Source organism: Vanellus vanellus, assembly GCF_965231255.1.
Source record: "Vanellus vanellus genome assembly, chromosome: 26".
Lineage (NCBI taxonomy): Eukaryota > Metazoa > Chordata > Aves > Charadriiformes > Charadriidae > Vanellus > Vanellus vanellus.
Window position 1 is genome coordinate 5962211 of NC_138931.1, and position 17806 is coordinate 5980016.

The 17806-nt window shown below is 67.0% G+C and overlaps 3 protein-coding genes across 3 annotated transcripts; 2 read left to right on the forward strand and 1 right to left on the reverse strand.

Annotated features, from left to right (window-relative positions):
- Nucleotides 1-1168: 1168 nt before the first annotated feature.
- Nucleotides 1169-8807, forward strand: LOC309681889 (pulmonary surfactant-associated protein B-like; the record flags this gene model as incomplete). The annotated part of the gene is made up of 8 exons (XM_082495858.1): nt 1169-1235; nt 2387-2511; nt 4526-4594; nt 4679-4804; nt 5440-5538; nt 6736-7077; nt 8559-8666; nt 8772-8807. 8 exons carry the CDS (start codon nt 1169-1171, stop codon nt 8805-8807), a joined length of 972 nt encoding a protein of 323 aa, XP_082351984.1.
- A 249-nt stretch (nt 8808-9056) lies between these two features.
- LOC309681864 (ubiquitin carboxyl-terminal hydrolase 39-like) lies at nt 9057-14883 on the reverse strand. The gene is made up of 12 exons (XM_082495832.1): nt 14520-14883; nt 13992-14061; nt 13787-13881; nt 11979-12115; nt 11735-11887; nt 11409-11634; nt 11240-11317; nt 11079-11146; nt 10662-10993; nt 9505-9640; nt 9329-9415; nt 9057-9212 (listed from the first exon to the last, which is right to left on the reverse strand). Exons 1-12 carry the CDS (start codon nt 14872-14874, stop codon nt 9165-9167), a joined length of 1785 nt encoding a protein of 594 aa, XP_082351958.1. The 5' UTR covers nt 14875-14883; the 3' UTR covers nt 9057-9164.
- A 178-nt stretch (nt 14884-15061) lies between these two features.
- Nucleotides 15062-17473, forward strand: LOC309681905 (UPF0561 protein C2orf68 homolog). The gene is made up of 4 exons (XM_082495872.1): nt 15062-15305; nt 15459-15574; nt 16345-16463; nt 17235-17473. Exons 1-4 carry the CDS (start codon nt 15211-15213, stop codon nt 17355-17357), a joined length of 453 nt encoding a protein of 150 aa, XP_082351998.1. The 5' UTR covers nt 15062-15210; the 3' UTR covers nt 17358-17473.
- Nucleotides 17474-17806: the final 333 nt, after the last annotated feature.

A 17806-nucleotide genomic window follows, 5' to 3' on the forward strand; every position in this document is an offset into this window, starting at 1 on the left:
CATGGGGACACAGGGGGGACACGGGGACATGGGGGGGACATGGGGCTATGGGGACATGAGGGGGACATGGGGGGACATGGGGACACAGGGGGGACATGGGGACATGGGGGGGACATGGGGCTATGGGGACATGGGGGGGACATGGGGGGACATGGGGACACAGGGGGGACACGGGGACATGGGGGGGACATGGGGGTGGGGGGAGGTGGGATGGAGGACATGGGGACATGGAGCTATGGGGACATGGGGGGGACATGGGGACATGGGGGGACACGAGGACACGGGGGGGACATGGGGCTATGGGGACATGGGGAGGTCATGGGGGGGACATGGGGGTGGGGGGAGGTGGGATGGGGGGACATGTGGCTATGGGGACATGGGGGGACATGGGGAATGGGGGGGACATAGAGACTTGGGGCTATGGGGACATGGGGGGGACATGGGGGTGGGGGAGGTGGGATGGGGGGGGACATGGGGGGACATGGGGTGGAGGGCCATGGGGGTATGGGGGGACATGGGGGTGACATGGGGGTAGGGGGACACAGGAGGACATGAGGGACACGGGGATATGGGGGGACAGAGAGGGGACATGTGGGGACGTGGGGAGGTGGGACTTGTGGGGGTTACGGGCATTTGGGGACATGGCGGTGTGGGGGGACGTGGTGGGGAGTGGAGGGGCGGGGGGACACGGGGACAACATGGGGGACAGGGACATGGGGACACAGTCCCTGGGGGTGCCCTGTCCCCGCTGCCACCTCTCCCCCCCCCCTCCCCAGGCACCAGCCGTCTCCGAGGGCACCCCACGTCACCACCGTCCCCCGCCACTGTCCCCCCACGCCGTGGGTCACCCCGTGTCCCCTTCTCCAACTCAATAAAGTCATTGTCACCGCAGCAGTGGCACCGTGTCTGTCCCCCCGCCACCGTCTGTGTGTCGTGTGTCCCCCCCCTCGCCACCGTGGGCAGCGGGGTGGGATGGGGGACGCCAATGGGGACACCGCCATGGGGGACACGAGGGACATGGGGACAAGAGCGGGGGGACCCCCCCCCCCCCCCTCAGGTGTCCCCGTGGCCGGGACGCACGTGTCCCCACGGCGCTGGCACCGTCCCAGCGGCCACCTCCCGCCAGGGCTATAAGAGGCCGCGGGGTTCGGCCTTTGCCAGCGCCGCCATGGCACTGCCACCGTCACCGTCACCCGCGCTGGCGCTCCTCCTGGCACTGCTCTGTGCCACCCCAGGTAGGGTGTATGTAGGGTGTCCACCCCCCCCCCCCCCCCAAAAAAAAAAAAAACAAAAAATGGGTGCCCACCCCAGGAGATGGGTGTACCACCCCCACCCCCCACCCCAGGGATGGGTGCCCCCACCCAGCGCTGGGAGCAACCCCAAAAATGGGTGCCCCCCCCCCCCAAAGGTGGGTGCACCCCCAGATCTGGGTGCTATCCCCCCCACCCCAAGGCTAGGTCCCCCCCCTTGAGATGGGTGCACCCCCAAAGCTGGGGGTGGCCCCCCCCCAAATCTGGGTCCCCCTCCCTACAGTTGGGTGCCCCCCCCCCCCCCAAAGGTGGGTGCAACCCCAGATCTGGGTGCTATCCCCCCCCCCCCCCCCAAGGCTAGGTGCCCCCCCAGGACACCCCCCCCCCCAGATTTGGGTGCAGCCCCACCCAGTGCTGGGAGCACCCCCAAAAATGGGTCGTCCCCCCCAAAAGGTGGGTGCACCCCCCAAAACTGGGTGCACCTCCAGATCTGGGTGCTATCCCCCCCCCAAAGCTAGGTGTCCCCCCCCCCCTTGAGATGGGTGGACCCCCAAAGCTGGGGGTGCCCCCGCCCCAAATCTGGGTCCCCCTCCCTACAGCTGGGTGCCCTCCACCCCCCAAAATCTGGGTGCTCCCCCCCAACCATGGGTCCTACGGTGGAGTGGGGGAGGACCCACATTTGGGGTGGGGGTGTCCTGGATGTCTCGGTCCCCTCTTGGGGTTTTGGGGTGGGGTGGGACCCCGGGGAGGGACATTTTGGGGGGGGTCCTGGATGTCTTGGTCCACTCTTGGGGTGGGATGGGGCAACCTTGGGGGGGCGGTGGTGGTATTGGGGTGGGGGTCCCCAATGCCTGGGCCCCCTTTTGGGGTTTTGGGGTGGGGTGGGACAGCGGGGAGGGACATTTTGGGGGGGGTCCCCAACGCCTCGGTCCCCTCTTGGGGTTTTGGGGTGGGGTGGGACCCCGGGGAGGGACATTTTGGGGGGGGTCCCCAACGCCTCGGTCCCCTCTTGGGGTGGGATGGGGCACCCTTGGGGGTGGGGTGGGGGGTATTGGGGTGGGGGGTCCCCACCACCCGGGTTCCCCCCCCCCCCATGAGGGTGGGGTGGGGGTGGTGGGTGCTGACGGCGGCCGCAGGACTGGGGGTGCCGGGGGGGCGCTGCGGGGTGTCCCCCCCCGCCTGGTGCCGGAATTGGGAGACGGCGCTGCGCTGCGGAGCCTTGGGGCACTGCGCCCGCCACGTCTGGGCCCCCCCCGGCACGGTGAGAGCCCCCGTCCCGCACCCCGGCACCCCACAGCCCCCCCCCCACAGCCCCCCCGTGTCCCCATAACCCCCCCATGTCCCCATAGCCCCCCCGTGTCCCCATAGCCCCCCGTGTCCCCATAGCCCCCCCCGTGTCCCCATAGCCCCCCCGTGTCCCCATAACCCCCCCATGTCCCCATAGCCCCCCCCGTGTCCCCATAGCCCCCCGTGTCCCCATAGCCCCCCCCGTGTCCCCATAACCCCTCCCGTGTCCCCATAGCCCCCCCATGTCCCCATAGCCCCCCCCGTGTCCCCATAACCCCCCCCGTGTCCCCATAGCCCCCCCGTGTCCCCATAACCCCCCCACATCCCCATAACCCCCCCCGTGTCCCCATAACACCCCCGTGTCCCCATAGCCCCCCCCGTGTCCCCATAGCCCCCCCGTGTCCCCATAACCCCCCCATGTCCCCATAGCCCCCCCCGTGTCCCCATAGCCCCCCGTGTCCCCATAGCCCCCCCGTGTCCCCATAACCCCCCCGTGTCCCCATAGCCCCCCCATGTCCCCATAGCCCCCCCCGTGTCCCCATAACCCCCCCGTGTCCCCATAGCCCCCCCATATCCCCATAACCCCCCGTGTCCCCATAGCCCCCCCGTGTCCCCATAACCCCCCCATATCCCCATAACCCCCCCCGTGTCCCCATAGCCCCCCCGTGTCCCCATAAACCCCCCATATCCCCATAACCCCCCCCGTGTCCCCATAACACCCCCGTGTCCCCATAGCCCCCCCCATGTCCCCATAGCCCCTCCGTGTCCCCATAGCCCCCCCCATGTCCCCATAACCCCCCCATGTCCCCATAACCCCCCCCGTGTCCCCATAGCCCCCCCCATGTCCCCATAGCCCCCTCCCGTGTCCCCATAACCCCCCCTGTGTCCCCATAGCCCCCCCCGTGTCCCCATAACCCCCCCGTGTCCCCATAGCCCCCCCCGTGTCCCCATAACCCCCCCATGTCCCCATAACCCCCCCCATGTCCCCATAGCCCCCATATATCCCCGTAACCCTATATGTCCCCATAATCCCCCCCCCCCCAATATGTCCCCATACCCCCAGTATGTCCCAATACACCCCTGCGTCCCCCCACGGCCCGTCCCCCCGTCCCCCCCCCCCCCCCCCCCGCCATGGTCCCCTCCCAACGTGTCCCCATACACCCCTCTGTCCCTGTGTCCACGTACCCTATGCCACGTCCTGTGCATCATGTCCCCATTCCCCCATGTCCTGATGTCCCCAATGTCCCCATCTCCCCATGTCCCCATCTCCCAATGTCCCCATTCCCCCATATCCCCATGTCCTGATGTCCCCAATGTCCCCATTCCCCCATATCTCCATGTCCCCATCTCCACATTCCCCCATGTCCCAATGTCCCCATGTTCCCATTCCCCCATGTCCCCATATCCCCATGTCCTCAAATCCTCATTCCCCGATGTCCCCATGTCCCCATGTCCCCATATCCTCATGTCCCCATTCCCTCATGTCCCCATGCCCCAATGTCACCATGTTCCCGTATCCCCACGTCCTCATGTCCCCAATGTCCCCATGTCCCCATGCCCCGTGTCCCATGTCCCCATGCCCCGTGTCCCATGTCCCAACGTCCCCGTGTCCCCATATCCCCATTCCCTGATGTCCCCATGCCCCAACGTCCCCATGTTCCCATTCCCTCATCCCCATGTCCCCATTCCCTGATGTCCTGATGTCCCCATATCCCCATGCCCCCATATCCCCATTCCCTGATGTCCCCATGTCCCCATCTCCCAATGTCCCCACACCCCCACGTCCCGTACATGTCCCTCATGTCCCTGTGCCACACATTTGTATGTCCTCATGCTCACTGTCCCCACGTCCCCACGCCCCATCTCCCTACGTCCCCAAGTTCATGTCCCCCCAATCCTACTCCCCGGTGCCGCGTGTCCCCAAATCTCACGTCCCCATGTCCCCACGTCCCCCCCCCTGTCTCCCCGCCCGCTGCCACCTCCCGCAGGACATATGTGCCGACTGCCAGCAGATCGTCACCCTCCTCGTCCGCATGGCCAACGAGTCGGCCACCAAGGTGCCCACTGAGACGGGGGGGACGGGGGCGAGGGGTGGCCAGCGCGGGCGGGTGGCACAGGTGCCATGGTGGCTGTGGGTGCAGGTGACCGTGGAGGGCTTCCTGCGGCGGGAGTGCGCGGCGCTGCCGGTGCCCACCATGGTGTCACCCTGCCAGAACCTGGTGCACGAGTACTTCGGCCTCCTCCTCGCCGACCTGGAGGGGCACTTCGTGAGTGGGCACCCATGGGTGCTGCGGGGGAGGTGGGGGGTGTGGACAGGGGTGGCCACAGGGTGCTGGGGGGGATTGGGGACACCGCACTGGCTGGGGACATGGGGGACATGGAGATTGGAGACACCTCAGGGGTGCTGGGGGACACCAGGGGGGTTCGGGGACACCACGGCGTCCAGGGACACCTTAGGGTGGTGGGAGGGGGAGGTTGGGGACACTGTGCTACCTGGGGACACCTCAGGGTGGTGGGATGCTGGGGGACACCATGCCATGTGGGGACACCTTGGGGTGGTGGGGGGATTGGGGACATCGTGACTGGAGACACCTCAGGGGGGTTCGGGGACACCACGACGTCCAGGGACACCTTAGGGTGGTGGGAGGGGGGGGGCTTGGGGACACCGTGCTACCTGGGGACACCTCAGGGTGCTGGTGGAGACTGGGGACACCATGCCAGCTGGGAAGACCTCGGGATTCTGGGGGGATTGGGGACATCGTGCCAGCTGGGAACATTTTGGGGTGGATGGGGACACCGTGCCAGCTGGGGCCACCTCGGGGTGGTGGGGGGATTGGGGACACCATGCCAGCTGGGGCCACCTCGGGGTGCCCCACACTGGTTGCTCTCCTGCTCCCCCCAGAAGCCCTCTGCCATCTGTGCCCGCCTGGACCTGTGCCCGGGTGAGCCCGGGGAGGCCCCGGCCGTGCCCCTCCTCGGGGCACTCAGCACCCACCTGCAGGTACGGGTCCTCGGGGACGGGGGCGGTGGGTGCCCGGGGGCACCACCATGGGGGCTGCTGGGCGTCACTGGGGCACGGGCACCTCCCTGGGTGCCTCTGTGGGCATCTCCGTGGGCATCTCTGTGGCCATGGACACGGGCACCTCCATGGGTGTCTCTGTGGGCATCTACGTGGGCATGGACGTCTCCATGGACATGGACACAGTTGCGTCTGTGGGCATGTCCATGGGCACGGACATGGATATCTCCATGGGTGTCTCTGTGGGCACCTACATGGGCATGGACATGATCATCTCCATGGGAGTCTGTTGGCACCTACATGGGCATGGACATCACCATGGGCATGGATATGGGCATCTCCATGGGTGTCTGTGGGCATCTCCATGGGCATGGACATAGGCATCTCCATGGGTGTCTCTGTGGGAACCTACATAGGCATGGACATCTCCATGGTCGTGGGCATCTCCATGGGTGTCTGTGGGCATGGACATCTCCATGGGCATAGACACGGTTGCATCTGCGGGCATGGACATGAACATCTCCATGGATATAGACATCTCCATGGATGTCTATGTGGGCATCTCCACGGGCACGGACATAGGCATCTCCATGAGTGTCTCTGCAGGCACCTACATGAGCATGGACGTGCCATGGGTGTCTCTGTGGACATCTCCATGGGCATGGACATGCCTGTCTCCAGGGGTGTCTCTGTGGGCATCACCATGAGCATCTCTGTGGACACCTGTGTGGGCATCTCCATGGGCATGGACATAGGCATCTCTATGAGTGTCTCTGCAGGCACCTACATGAGCATGGACGTGCCATGGGTGTCTCTGTGGACATCTCCATGGGCATGGACATGCCTGTCTCCAGGGGTGTCTCTGTGGGCATCACCATGAGCATCTCTGTGGACACCTGTGTGGGCATCTCCATGGGCATGGACGTGGCTATCTCCAGGGGTGTCTCTGTGGGCATAACCATGGCCACCTACGTGGGCATCTACCCGGGCTTCCACAGGGGCACCTCCACGGTTATTCCCATGGCCATAAACCCAGCCACAAACACGGTGCTCCTTAGGGCCACCTCCGGGGCCACCTCCCCGGGCACGAGCGTTGCCACAGACCCGGGCTCCCTCTGTGGGCACACCCCCGGTGGTAGCCCCCACCATTAGTCACCAGAGTGAACGCCCCCTCCTTAGGTGACCGCCGGCGAGGTCCTGCCCGTACCGCTGCCCCTGTGCTGGTTGTGTCGCACCTTCTTGGCGCGCGTGGAGGCCACCGTCCCCAAGGAGGCGGTGGCGGAGGCGGCGGCGGGGCTGTGCCGGGTGTTGCCGGCGGTGGTGGCGGGCGCGTGCCAGTGCCTGGCGCAGCGGTACGCGGTGTTGGCGCTGGAGGGGTTGTTGGGGCGCCTGGGTCCCCAACTCCTCTGTCGTCTGCTCCTCTCCTGTCGCTCCGAGGACGTTTACGGTTTGGTGGCACTTCCCGGCGGTCCCCCGGAGGTCACGGCGGCGGCGCCGGCGGTTGGTTGTGGCAGGGGTGAGGTGAGTGGGGTGACTCGTGGTGGCACCGCAGGGGGAGCTCTTGGGAGGGTCACGGGCCCTGGGGACGTGACGGGGCGCCCGAGGGTGGCACAGCTCCAAGGGTTGTGCTCTGGGGTGTCACCACCCCTGGGGACACGTCCCCTGGGGTGTCACAGCCCCTGGGGAACGTGCCAGGGACCCAAAGGGTGTCACAGCCCCTGAGGGACACACCCTGGGGTGTCACAACCCCAGGGGGCACACCGGGGACCCAAAGGGTGTCACAGCCCCAAGGGACACACCATGGGGTGTCACAACCCCAGGGGACACACCGGGGACACAAAGGGTGTCACAGCTCCAAGGGTTGTGCTCTGGGGTGTCACCGCCCCTGGGGACACGTCCCCTGGGGTGTCACAGCCCCTGGGGAACGTGCCAGGGACCCAAGGGGTGTCACAGCCCCTGAGGGACACACTGGGGACCCAAAGGGTGTCACAGCCCCTGAGGGACACACCATGGGGTATCACAACCCCAGGGGACACACCGGGGACCCAAAGGGTGTCACAGCCCCAAGGGACATGTCCCCTGGGGTGTCACAGCCCCTGGGGACACACCAGGGACACAAAGGGTGTCACAGCTCCAAGGGTTGTGCTCTGGGGTGTCACCGCCCCTGGGGACACGTCCCCTGGGGTGTCACAGCCCCTGGGGAACGTGCCAGGGACCCAAGGGGTGTCACAGCCCCTGAGGGACACACTGGGGACCCAAAGGGTGTCACAGCCCCTGAGGGACACACCATGGGGTATCACAACCCCAGGGGACACACCGGGGACCCAAAGGGTGTCACAGCCCCAAGGGACATGTCCCCTGGGGTGTCACAGCCCCTGGGGACACACCAGGGACCCAAAGGGTGTCACAGCCCCAAGGGACATGTCCCCTGGGGTGTCACAGCCCCTGGGGACACACCAGGGACCCAAAGGGTGTCACAGCCCCTGGGGACACGTTGCGGACCCAAAGGGTGTCACAACCCCAGGGGACACGCCCTGGGGACCCAAAGGCTGTCACAGCCCCTGAGGGACACACCATGGGGTGTCACAACCCCAGGGGACACACCGGGGACACAAAAGGTGTCACAGCCCCAAGGGATACATCCTGAGGTGTCACAGCCTCAGGGGACACACCGGGGACACAAAAGGTGTCACAGCCCCAGGAGACATGTCCCAGGGTGTCACAGGCCTCAGGAGAGATGCTCAGTGGTGCCACAACCCCTGGAGACACAGTGAAGTCCCCAAAAGCTGTCACACCCCCCAGAGAACACATCAGGGTCCCCAGGGGTGTCACAGCCCAGGGAGGGGACACTCCGAGATGCCACCAGACCCCAAGAGACGTACCGAGAGCGTCACCGCTCTGGGGAAGGGGGATTCCCCGGGGGTGTCCCCACCTTGAGGGGGGGGGTACCAGGGTGACACCCCCCTCCCCTCCCCCCGACACCCGTGTCCCCAACCCTGCAGGACATGGGACAAGGCCACCCCCTCCCCGCGTTGTCCCCAAAGCCGGGTCCCTGCGCCCTGGGCCCTGCCTACTGGTGCTCCAGCCCCGAGGCCGCCCGCCGCTGCCAGGTGAGTTGGGGACAAGGCTGGGGGGGGGGAGGGGACAAAGGGGACAACGAGGTGGTGGTGGCGGGTGTCCTGTCACCCACCTCACCCCCCTCCACTGTCCCCCAGGCCCTGCAGCACTGCCGGGAGCACGTCTGGGCGTAGTGGGGGGACACACAGACACACACCCCCCCCCCGCCACCAAATAAAGCTTTGATGTCACCCTGCCTTAGTGTCCCCAATTTTTTGAGGGGGGGGGAGGGGGGGGGGGACAGGGCGCAGGAAGAGGGGGGCGGCGGTGGCTTTCTCGGAAAGGAGGCGGGGATCCGCACCTCCGCGAAACTGCGAAAACCACCACACACACACACACACACACACACACACACACACACACGGTTACAAAAATACAGCGGGTGGAGTTTAATGGGGGGCGGGAGGGGGGGGTGTCCCCAACACAGGTGTGGGTGTCCCCAACGGGGCGTTGGGTGCCACCAAGGGGGGCGTTGGGTGTCCCCGAGGGGTTCAGGCGCCTTGTTGGTTCGTCTCGTCCTCTTCGCGCCGCTTCCAGATCTGGGGGGGCAGAGAGGGGTTGGGGGGGGTCAAGGGGACATTTTTTTGGGGGGGGGGGGGGGGGAGGTTGGTGACAAGTGTCCCCTGGGACCCCCACCGTCATCGAAGTCCCTCACCTGGATGTACGCCTCCGAGAGGGTGATCATCTGCGGCAAGATGTCGGTGACCTGCAGGTCCTGCAGCTCGTACCACTTCCCGGTGCCCTGCGAAGGGACGGGAGGTGACACTGGAGGGGGGGGGCCACACCTCCCTTGTCACCCCCACCACCGCCGCCACCACCAGAGACACTCACGTGGTGAAGCACGTGGATGCGGTAAGAGCCCTCGGAGGGTTTCCCGTCGTGCACGATGTTGGCGATGAGGTCGTAGGTGGTGTTGGTGTGTGCCGCCTGTACCTCCTCCGACAGGTACTCCCGCAGGTCCACGTTCCTGGGGGACACCCCCGGAGCACCCCACACCCCTCAGCTGGGGGCCACCAGCACCCAAACCCCAGAGGAACCACTACACTACCAACAACCCCCTCCTAGATGCCTCCAACCCCCTCCTAGATGCCTCCAACCCCCTCCTAGATGCCTCCAACCCCCTCCTAGATGCCTCCAACCCCCTCCTAGATGCCTCCAACCCCCTCCTAGATGCCTCCAAACCCCCTCCTAGATGCCTCCAAACCCCCTCCTAGATGCCTCCAAACCCCCTCCTAGATGCCTCCAAACCCCCTCCTAGATGCCTCCAAACCCCCTCCTAGATGCCTCCAAACCCCCTCCTAGATGCCTCCAAACCCCCTCCTAGATGCCTCCAAACCCCCTCCTAGATGCCTCCAAACCCCCCCAGGTGCTTCCAAACTCCTCTGAGATGCTTCCAAACCCCTCCTAGATGCGTCCAAACCTCCCCAGATGCTTCCAGACCCCTCCTAACTTACCTCTATCTCCTCCTAGGTGCGTCCAGCCCCCTCCTAGGTGCGTCCAGCCCCCTCCTAGGTGCTTCCAGCCCCCTCCTAGGTGCTTCCAGCCCCCTCCTAGGTGCTTCCAGCCCCCTCCTAGGTGCTTCCAGCCCCCTCCTAGGTGCTTCCAACCCCCTCCTAGGTGCTTCCAACCCCCTCCTAGATGCTTCCAACCCCCTCCTAGATGCTTCCAGCCCCCTCCTAGTCTATCTGTATCCCCCCCTAGACACTTTCAAGCCCCCCCAGATGCTTCCAAACCTCTCGGATGCTTCCAACCGCCTCCTAAATGCTTCCAAAACCTTCCTAGATGCTTTCCAACCCCCTCCTAGATAATCCCTATCTCCCTCTAGATGCTTTCAGCCACCCCTAGATGCTTCCAAACCCCTCCTAGCTTAACTCTATCTCCCCCCAGATGCTTCCAAGTGCCCCCCCTGCTGCTTTCAAACCCCCAACAGGGCACAGAGAAAGAGACAGGGACCCCACGTGCCCGCCCAGGGGGTCTTCACCACTCACGTGATGGGGAAGTTGACGATGGTGGGGTTCTTCTCCACAAAGAAGTTGTTCTTGGTGAAGCGCTTGATGCAGAAGATGAGGTAGGGAGGCAGCTTGGTGAGCTGGAAGCGCTTGAGAAAGTTCTCCTTGTAGGTCTTGTACTCCTTCTCGGTGGCGCCGTTGAATTTGGCCAAGATGCTGAAGAGGGGGACCTGGGGGATGATGAGCTGCTCTTTCTCGTCCTTGTAGAGCGGGGCGGTGGGAAGGTCCAACGTTAAGTACATGAAGGTGGATTCCACCATCATCTCCTGGTACTCGCTGTTCTGCAGGAGCTGCGCCTTCTCCTCGGCCGGCTGCGGGACACGAGGCTCAGAGACGGGGTCTCGTAGACCCCCATGGGGGTGAGAAACCCCCTCCTTCACCCCTCCACATACTCACCAGATCCGGGTGAGGCAGTTTTTTGGTGAAGATGCGCATGGAGCCCTGAAAGACGTCGGTGACGATGGCTGCGGGGACAGAAAGATGTTGCGGGGGGGCATCAGGGGTGGCGAGTGTCACCCGAGGGCGTACCCCAAAGGCCTTCAACACCCTCCACTCACTCTTCTTCTTCTTCTTCGTGCCGCCCAGGGCTGAGTGCAGCGCGTTCAGGAACCAGGAGAGGAAGTCCACCCCGTCCCCTACAAACCGAAGAGATGATCAGAACCAGGGCTGGGGGGGGAGGTCCGGATCCAGCACCCACCGCTACCACCATCCCACCCTGCTCCTCACCTTGTTTGGTGATCTGGAAGTTCTTCTTGCTGCAGAGGACCACGGCTTGGAGCATCTCGTGTGGGGAGACGTGCGCTTTGAAGTTCCGGGGGTTCCACAGCTTCCGCATCAGCTCCCCAAAGCGCTGAACCAGCAGGAACATGATGTCCCCGGGCGGGCGCTGGATGCTCTTGTAGTTCTCCTCCTCCAAAAAATAATTCCTCAACGGTGGGACGTTGGATAAAGCCTGTGGGAAAGGAGCCAGGAAACATCCCCACCAGCCCCAGGGAGGATCTGGGGGGGTTTCACCCCCAAAATGAAGCCTGCAGCTCCCCTCCCAGCGATACCTGGAGGACGGCGTTGGCGTAGTCGTTGGCTTTGATGTTGTTGAGCCCCACGATGCCGGGCAGGTACGTGGTGCCATCGTAGGCACGGGAGAGCTTGGCCTGCTTGTCCAGGTTGGTGATCTGCTGCGCGGTGAAGGTGGGCTTCAACACGTACTGCGGGAGAGAAACGGCATCGAAAAAGTCAGGGGGGACGTGGGACATGAAGCTGAACTGCCCCCTGGGGTGGCTCAGCCCTCCGCCACACCGTGATGTCCTCCAGCGAGGAGTCGATGATCTCGTAGTTGTCGGGGAGACAGTAGAACTTGAGGGTGTGGAGGTTGAGGAAGACGTGGTGGCTGAACTGGACGCTGTGGATGTAGGCGTGAGACTTCAGCCCGCGGCCTGTGGGGGAGAAGAGGGGGTCAGGGCAGGGGGTGGGGGGCACGGGGGAGGATGGGAAACCCAGGAGAAGGTGGAGAGGGGACAGAAATGATTCCCCACCCCCATCTGGAGGCTGCTCCTGCCCACCCTGGCCCCTTGGTGTCCTCTGTGTCCCCCACCCCACGTCCCTGGATGTTGCCTGTGCGTCTCCCGCAGCACCCCAGTCACGTGGGATACCCCATGTCCCCCCCCAGCAGCACCCTGACCCCTGGGTGTCCTGTGAGTCCCCCCCCCAAGGCAGCACCCTGGTCCCTGGGTAGTGACCCCACTAGGCAGCAACCCCTTCCCTGGGTGTCTTGTGTCATCCTCCAGCAGGATCCCAGCCCCTGGGTGTCCCCTTTGTGTCCCCTGACAGCACCCCAGTCCCTGGGTGTCCCTTGTCACCCTCCCAGAGAGCAACTCCATCCCTCGATGTCCCCCATGTCACCCCCAGAAGCACCCTGGCCCCTGGGTGTCCCCTTTGTGTCCCTTGACAGCACCCCAGTCCTTGGGTGCCCCCCGTCACCTTCCCAGGCAGCAACCCCATCCCTCGATGTCCCCCACGTCCCCCCCAGCAGCACCCGGGCCCCTGGGTGTCCCCTTTGTGACACCTGACAGCACCCCAGTCCTTGGGTGTCCCCTGTCACACTCACAGGCAGCAACCCCATGCCTCGATGTCCCCCATGTCCCCCTCCAGCAGGATCCCAGCCCCTGGGTGCCCCCTTTGCATCCCCTGACAGCACTCTGGTCCCTGGGTGTCCCTTGTCACCCTCCCAGACAGCAACCCCATCCCTCGATGTCCCCCACGTCACCCTCCAGCAGCACCCTGGCCCCTGGGTGTCCCCTTTGTGTCCCTTGACAGCACCCCAGTCCTTGTGTGCCCCCCGTCACCTTCCCAGGCAGCAACCCCATCCCTCGATGTCCCCCACGTCCCCCCCCAGCAGCACCCGGGCCCCTGGGTGTCCCCTTTGTGTCCCCTGACAGCACCCCAGTCCCTGGGTGTCCCCTGTCACCCTCCCAGGCAGCAACCCCATCCCTCGATGTCCCCCATGTCACCCCCAGAAGCACCCTGGCCCCTGGGTGCCCCCTTTTCATCCCCTGACAGCACTCTGGTCCCTGGGTGTCCCTTGTCACCCTCCCAGACAGCAACCCCATCCCTCGATGTCCCCCACGTCACCCTCCAGCAGCACCCTGGCCCCTGGGTGTCCCCTTTGTGTCCCCTGACAGCACCTCAGCCCCTGGGTGTCCCCTGTCACCCTCCCAGGCAGCAACCCCATCCCTGGGAGTCCCCCATGTCCCCCTCCAGCAGCACCCTGGCCCCTGTGTGTCCTCTTTGTGTCCCTTGACAGCACCCCAGTCCTTGGGTGTCCTCTGTCACCCTCCCAGGCAGCAACCCCATCCCTCGATGTCCCCCATATCCCCCCCAGCAGCACCCTGGCCCCGGGTGTCCTCTGTGTCCCCCCCTGGGCAGCACCCTGGTCACCAGACAGCCCCCCAGCAGCACCACAGCCTCTGGGTGGCCCCTGTGCCTCCCCTCCCAGTAGCATCCCAACCCTGGGTGTACCCCATATCCCCCCCCAGCAGCACCCCGGTGCCCGGGCACACTCTGTGTCCCCCCCAGCAGCATCCCAGTCCCCCGGGGGGGGGGCTCACCCTGGAAGTACTTCCCGCAGACGAGGCAGGCATAGACGTTGATGTGGGACAGCGAGATGGAGCAGAGCTTCTCGAAATCAAAATCCAGGACGCTCCTGGGACAGGGATAGAGCTGCGGGTGGGCTGGGGGGGATCCCACGGGAACAGGGTGGAGCCCCTGGGGGACCCCAAAACACCCCGACCCATTGTCCCACCCTCTGCTCACTTATTGATGGTGTCCAGGTAGGGGCAGTGACGGCTGCGCTGGTCCTCGGGGTCGAAACGGCCATAGCGCACTGTGGCGAGAAGGGCTCGTTAGCAAAGGGGGGATCATTAACGGGGGGACCGGGGCTCATTAGCAAAGTGGGGCTCAGGGACCCAATTAGTGCCAGATGACACCTCACATTAGAGATGGAGCAAAAGTCCCCTGTCCCCCTGTTAAGTCCCCCCCGGGGCTGAGCGCCATTTCCCCCCCTGTGCACCCCAACCCCTTCCCAGACCTGAGCCCAGGACCACCAGGATCAGCCCCGGTGCCCCCACGGACCCTCCGGTGCTCCCCCCGTACCCCCCAGTCCTCCCCTACCTCCTCCCCCACTGGTTTTCCCCCCGTACATCCCGATCCTCCCCGTACCCCTCGGTGTCGTCCCCACCACCACCCTGGTGTCACCCCGTACACCCGGTCGTGTCCCCCTCCTCCCGGTTCTCCCCCGACACGCCCCCCGGTGTCCCCCCCGGCGACACTCCCGGTCCCCACCAGTGGGCTCGGGCTCCGGATCGGAGTCGCCATCGGGCTCACGCTCACGCTTAACCCGCACCGGGCCAACAGGGGTGGTGGAGCCCCCCCAGGAGCCGGTGCCCGGTTCCCGCTTGATACGGGCGGGATCCACCGGCAGCGGGAGGGCCAGGCCCGGCTCCGCCGCCTCCCGCCGCCCGCGCTCCCTCTCCGCCTCCCGCCGCCCCCGGGACCGCTCCGCCTCCCCTTCCCGGCGGCTCCGCGACGAGCCCCGCGATGAGGAGGAGGAGGAAGAGGAGCCGCCACCGCCGCCACCCGTGCCCCGCGGGGCCGCCCGGGCCTCCCGCTCCCGCTCCCGCTTCCCGCGGCTCGACATCCCGCCCACTGCGCAGGCGCGGCGCCCGCAGTGCGCAGGCGCGGCGCCGGCTGGGCGTGGCCAGCGCTGGCGGCACATGCGCAGAAGCGTGCGCATCGTCCACTATGCGCATGCGCTGCCGGCCAACTTCCGCAGCCTCCTCTTTACTGCGCATATGCGCAGCCGCCGGGGCGGGCAACGCCTCTTCCGCGCCTGCGCAGTACTGTGTCCCCACGCTGGCGCATGCGCACTGGGCCCGCGGCGGCCGGCGGGGCTTTTAAAGGGACCGCGTCCCCGTTACCGGCGGGGTAGTCCCGCCCGCGGCCTCCCCCTGCAGGCCGTCCCCGGTGGCGGCTGATGGAGGCGGCCGCGGGCTGGCGCTGCCGGCCGGGTGGGCGGCTCGATATGAGCCACGGTTTCGTGCGGCACATCCGCCGCAACCAGATCGCCAGGTACCGGCACCGGCGGGGCCTTGAACCGGCCCGGGAATCCCTTCAGCCCCGGGCCAGCGCGGCCCCGGGGCCCCCCCCGTGACATCCCTGATCGCTCCCCTCTCCGTGCCCCGGTAACCCCCCGGTGTGTGTCCCCCCCTTCCCGGTGCGCAGGGACGCCTACGAGCGGGCGGTGCGGCAGGCGCGGGGGCGGGCCCGGGGCCGGCTCACCCCGACCCCCCCCCGGCCCCGCCGCCCCGATCAGCAGGTGTACCGGCCCCGCCGGCCCGGTGAGCCGGGGGGCACCCATGGGTGGGGGGGAAACACCTCGGGTGGGCTGAGAGGTGGGGGGCACCCATGGGGGGGAGGGGGGGCAAGAGGGGATGGGGGCGCCCATGGGTGGGGGGGACACCTCGGGTGGTCTGAGAGGTGGGGGGCACCCATGGGTGGGGGGCCGAGAGGGGATTGGGGGGGACCCAAGGCGGGGGGGGGGGGACACACCTCGGGGGGAGGGGGGGCACCTGTGGGTGAGGGGGGACCTCAGGCTGGGCTGGGGGGGGGGGCACCTGGGGGGACAGGATTGGGGGGGCACCCATGGGTGGGGGAAACGCCCCAGGGTGGGGTGGGGGGCACTGCGGGGGGACAGGACGTAGGGGGCACCCATGGGTGGGGGAGCCAAGAGGGGACGGGGGCACCTAAGGGGGGCACCTCAGGGTGGGCTGGGATGGGGGGGGCACCCATGGCGGGGGGGAGGGGAACACCACAGGGTGGGGTGGGGGGCACCCATGGGGAGGGCCAAGAGGGGATGGGGGCACCCAAGGGTGGGGGGACAGCTCAGGGTGGGCTGGGGTGGGGGGCACCCAAGGGTGGGGGGGACACCTCGTATGGGCTGGGGTGGGGTGGGGGGCACCCATGGGGGGGGGGGGGGGGAACACATGGGTGACACCCCAGGGTGGGCCGGGACATGGGGAGGTCCCCGAGGGATGGAGATGGGGGCACCCAAGGGTGGGCTGGGGTGGGGGGGTGCACTGGCCACCCCCTGAGGGTGCAGGTGCCACAGGGGGTCCCGGGGGAGATGGCAGCCCGGGCCCCCCCCCCGCCGACACCCGCGGGCCCCGGCTCTTCTGCCTGGAGTACGAGGGGGACGACGGCCGCGTCACCGCCGTCATCGTGCACCAGGTGGGGGACCCCTGCGCCTTTTGGGGGGGGGGGGAGGGGTGCGGATGGGCAGGGCGCTGGGGGCACCCATGGGTGCGGGGGGGGGGGGGGCGAGGAGGGGGGACGGACATGGAGGGGGGGGATGTCTGGGCACCCATGGGTGCTGGGGGGCAAGGAGAGGGGTGCAGGGGGGTGTTGGGGCACCCATGGGTGCTGGGGGGCAAGGGGAGGGGTGCAGGGGTTGTTGGGGCACCTATGGGTTCTGGGGGGGCAAGGAGAGGGGTGCAGGGGGGTGTCGGGGCACCCATGGGTGCTGGGGGGCAAGAAGAGGGGTGCAGGGGGGTGTTGGGGCACCCATGGGTGCTGGGGGGCAAGGAGAGGGCCACTGTGTGCAGGGGGGGTGTCGGGGCACCCATGGGTGCTGGGGGGCAAGAAGAGGGGTGCTGGGGGGTGTTGGGTCACCCATGGGTGCTGGGGGGCAAGGGGAGGGACACCGTGTGCAGGGGGGGGTGTCGGGGCACCCATGGGTGCTGGGGGGGCAAGGAGAGGGGTGCAGGGGGGTGTCGGGGCACCCATGGGTGCTGGGGGGCAAGGAGAGGGGTGCAGGGGTTGTCGGGGCACCTATGGGTTCGGGGGGGGCAAGGAGAGGGGTGCAGGGGCGTGTCGGGGCACCCACGGGTGCTGGGGGGGCAAGGGGAGGGGTATGGTATGCAGGGGGTGTCAGAGCACCCATGGGTGCCCGGTGGGTGGGCGGTGTCGCCGTGGGGCACGGCGGGTGACAGGGTGCCGCAGGGGGACAGCGCGGAGGAGGTGACGCGGCGGGTGTGCGCCCGGAGCCCGCTGGAGCCCGCCCTGCGCCGAGCCCTCTGCCAGCGGGTGCAGGACGAGCTCAGCAAGCGCCGAGGGACGGGGTGACAGTGCCACCACCCCCCCCTTGGGGACGCTGCCACCCCCTTCCCCCCCACCCTGGGGACACTGCCACCCTCCGAGGGACGGGTGCCAGCCGCTGCCTGGTGTCAATAAAGGTGCTGCGAGGCTGCGGTGTCACAACTCTGTTTGGGGGAAACTGAGGCACGGAGGGGGGACCCCCGTGTGTCACCGTGTCCCCCGTGCCAGGGTGACACCCCCCACCCCCCCCCATTCAGGTGACAATGGGTGCGGTGTCCCCAGGGTCGTGCCCCCCCATCCTCTCCCTGTCCCCTCCCCAGGTGCCATCGTGTCCCCATCTGGGTGGCGGGGTCACCGCACCCTCCTGTCCTCCCCCCACCCCGGGTTGGTGGCACTTGGGGACGGGGCCCGGTGTCCCCAGGGTGGGTCCCGCTGGTTTGTTATTGTAGGGTCTCCTCGGGAGCGGGTTGCGCTGG

Coding starts and splice junctions, on each gene's coding strand:
- LOC309681864 (XM_082495832.1), bottom strand. CDS start 14,874: ATGTCGAGCCGCGGGAAGCGGGAGCGGGAGCGGGAGGCCCGGGCGGCC. Junction 11,888..11,978: donor CCTCGCTGGAGGACATCACG/GTGTGGCGGAGG, acceptor TCTCTCCCGCAG/TACGTGTTGAAGCCCACCTT. Junction 11,635..11,734: donor ACGCCAACGCCGTCCTCCAG/GTATCGCTGGGA, acceptor CCTTTCCCACAG/GCTTTATCCAACGTCCCACC.
- LOC309681905 (XM_082495872.1), top strand. CDS start 15,211: ATGGAGGCGGCCGCGGGCTGGCGCTGCCGGCCGGGTGGGCGGCTCGAT. Junction 15,575..16,344: donor GTACCGGCCCCGCCGGCCCG/GTGAGCCGGGGG, acceptor CAGGTGCCACAG/GGGGTCCCGGGGGAGATGGC. Junction 16,464..17,234: donor CCGCCGTCATCGTGCACCAG/GTGGGGGACCCC, acceptor AGGGTGCCGCAG/GGGGACAGCGCGGAGGAGGT.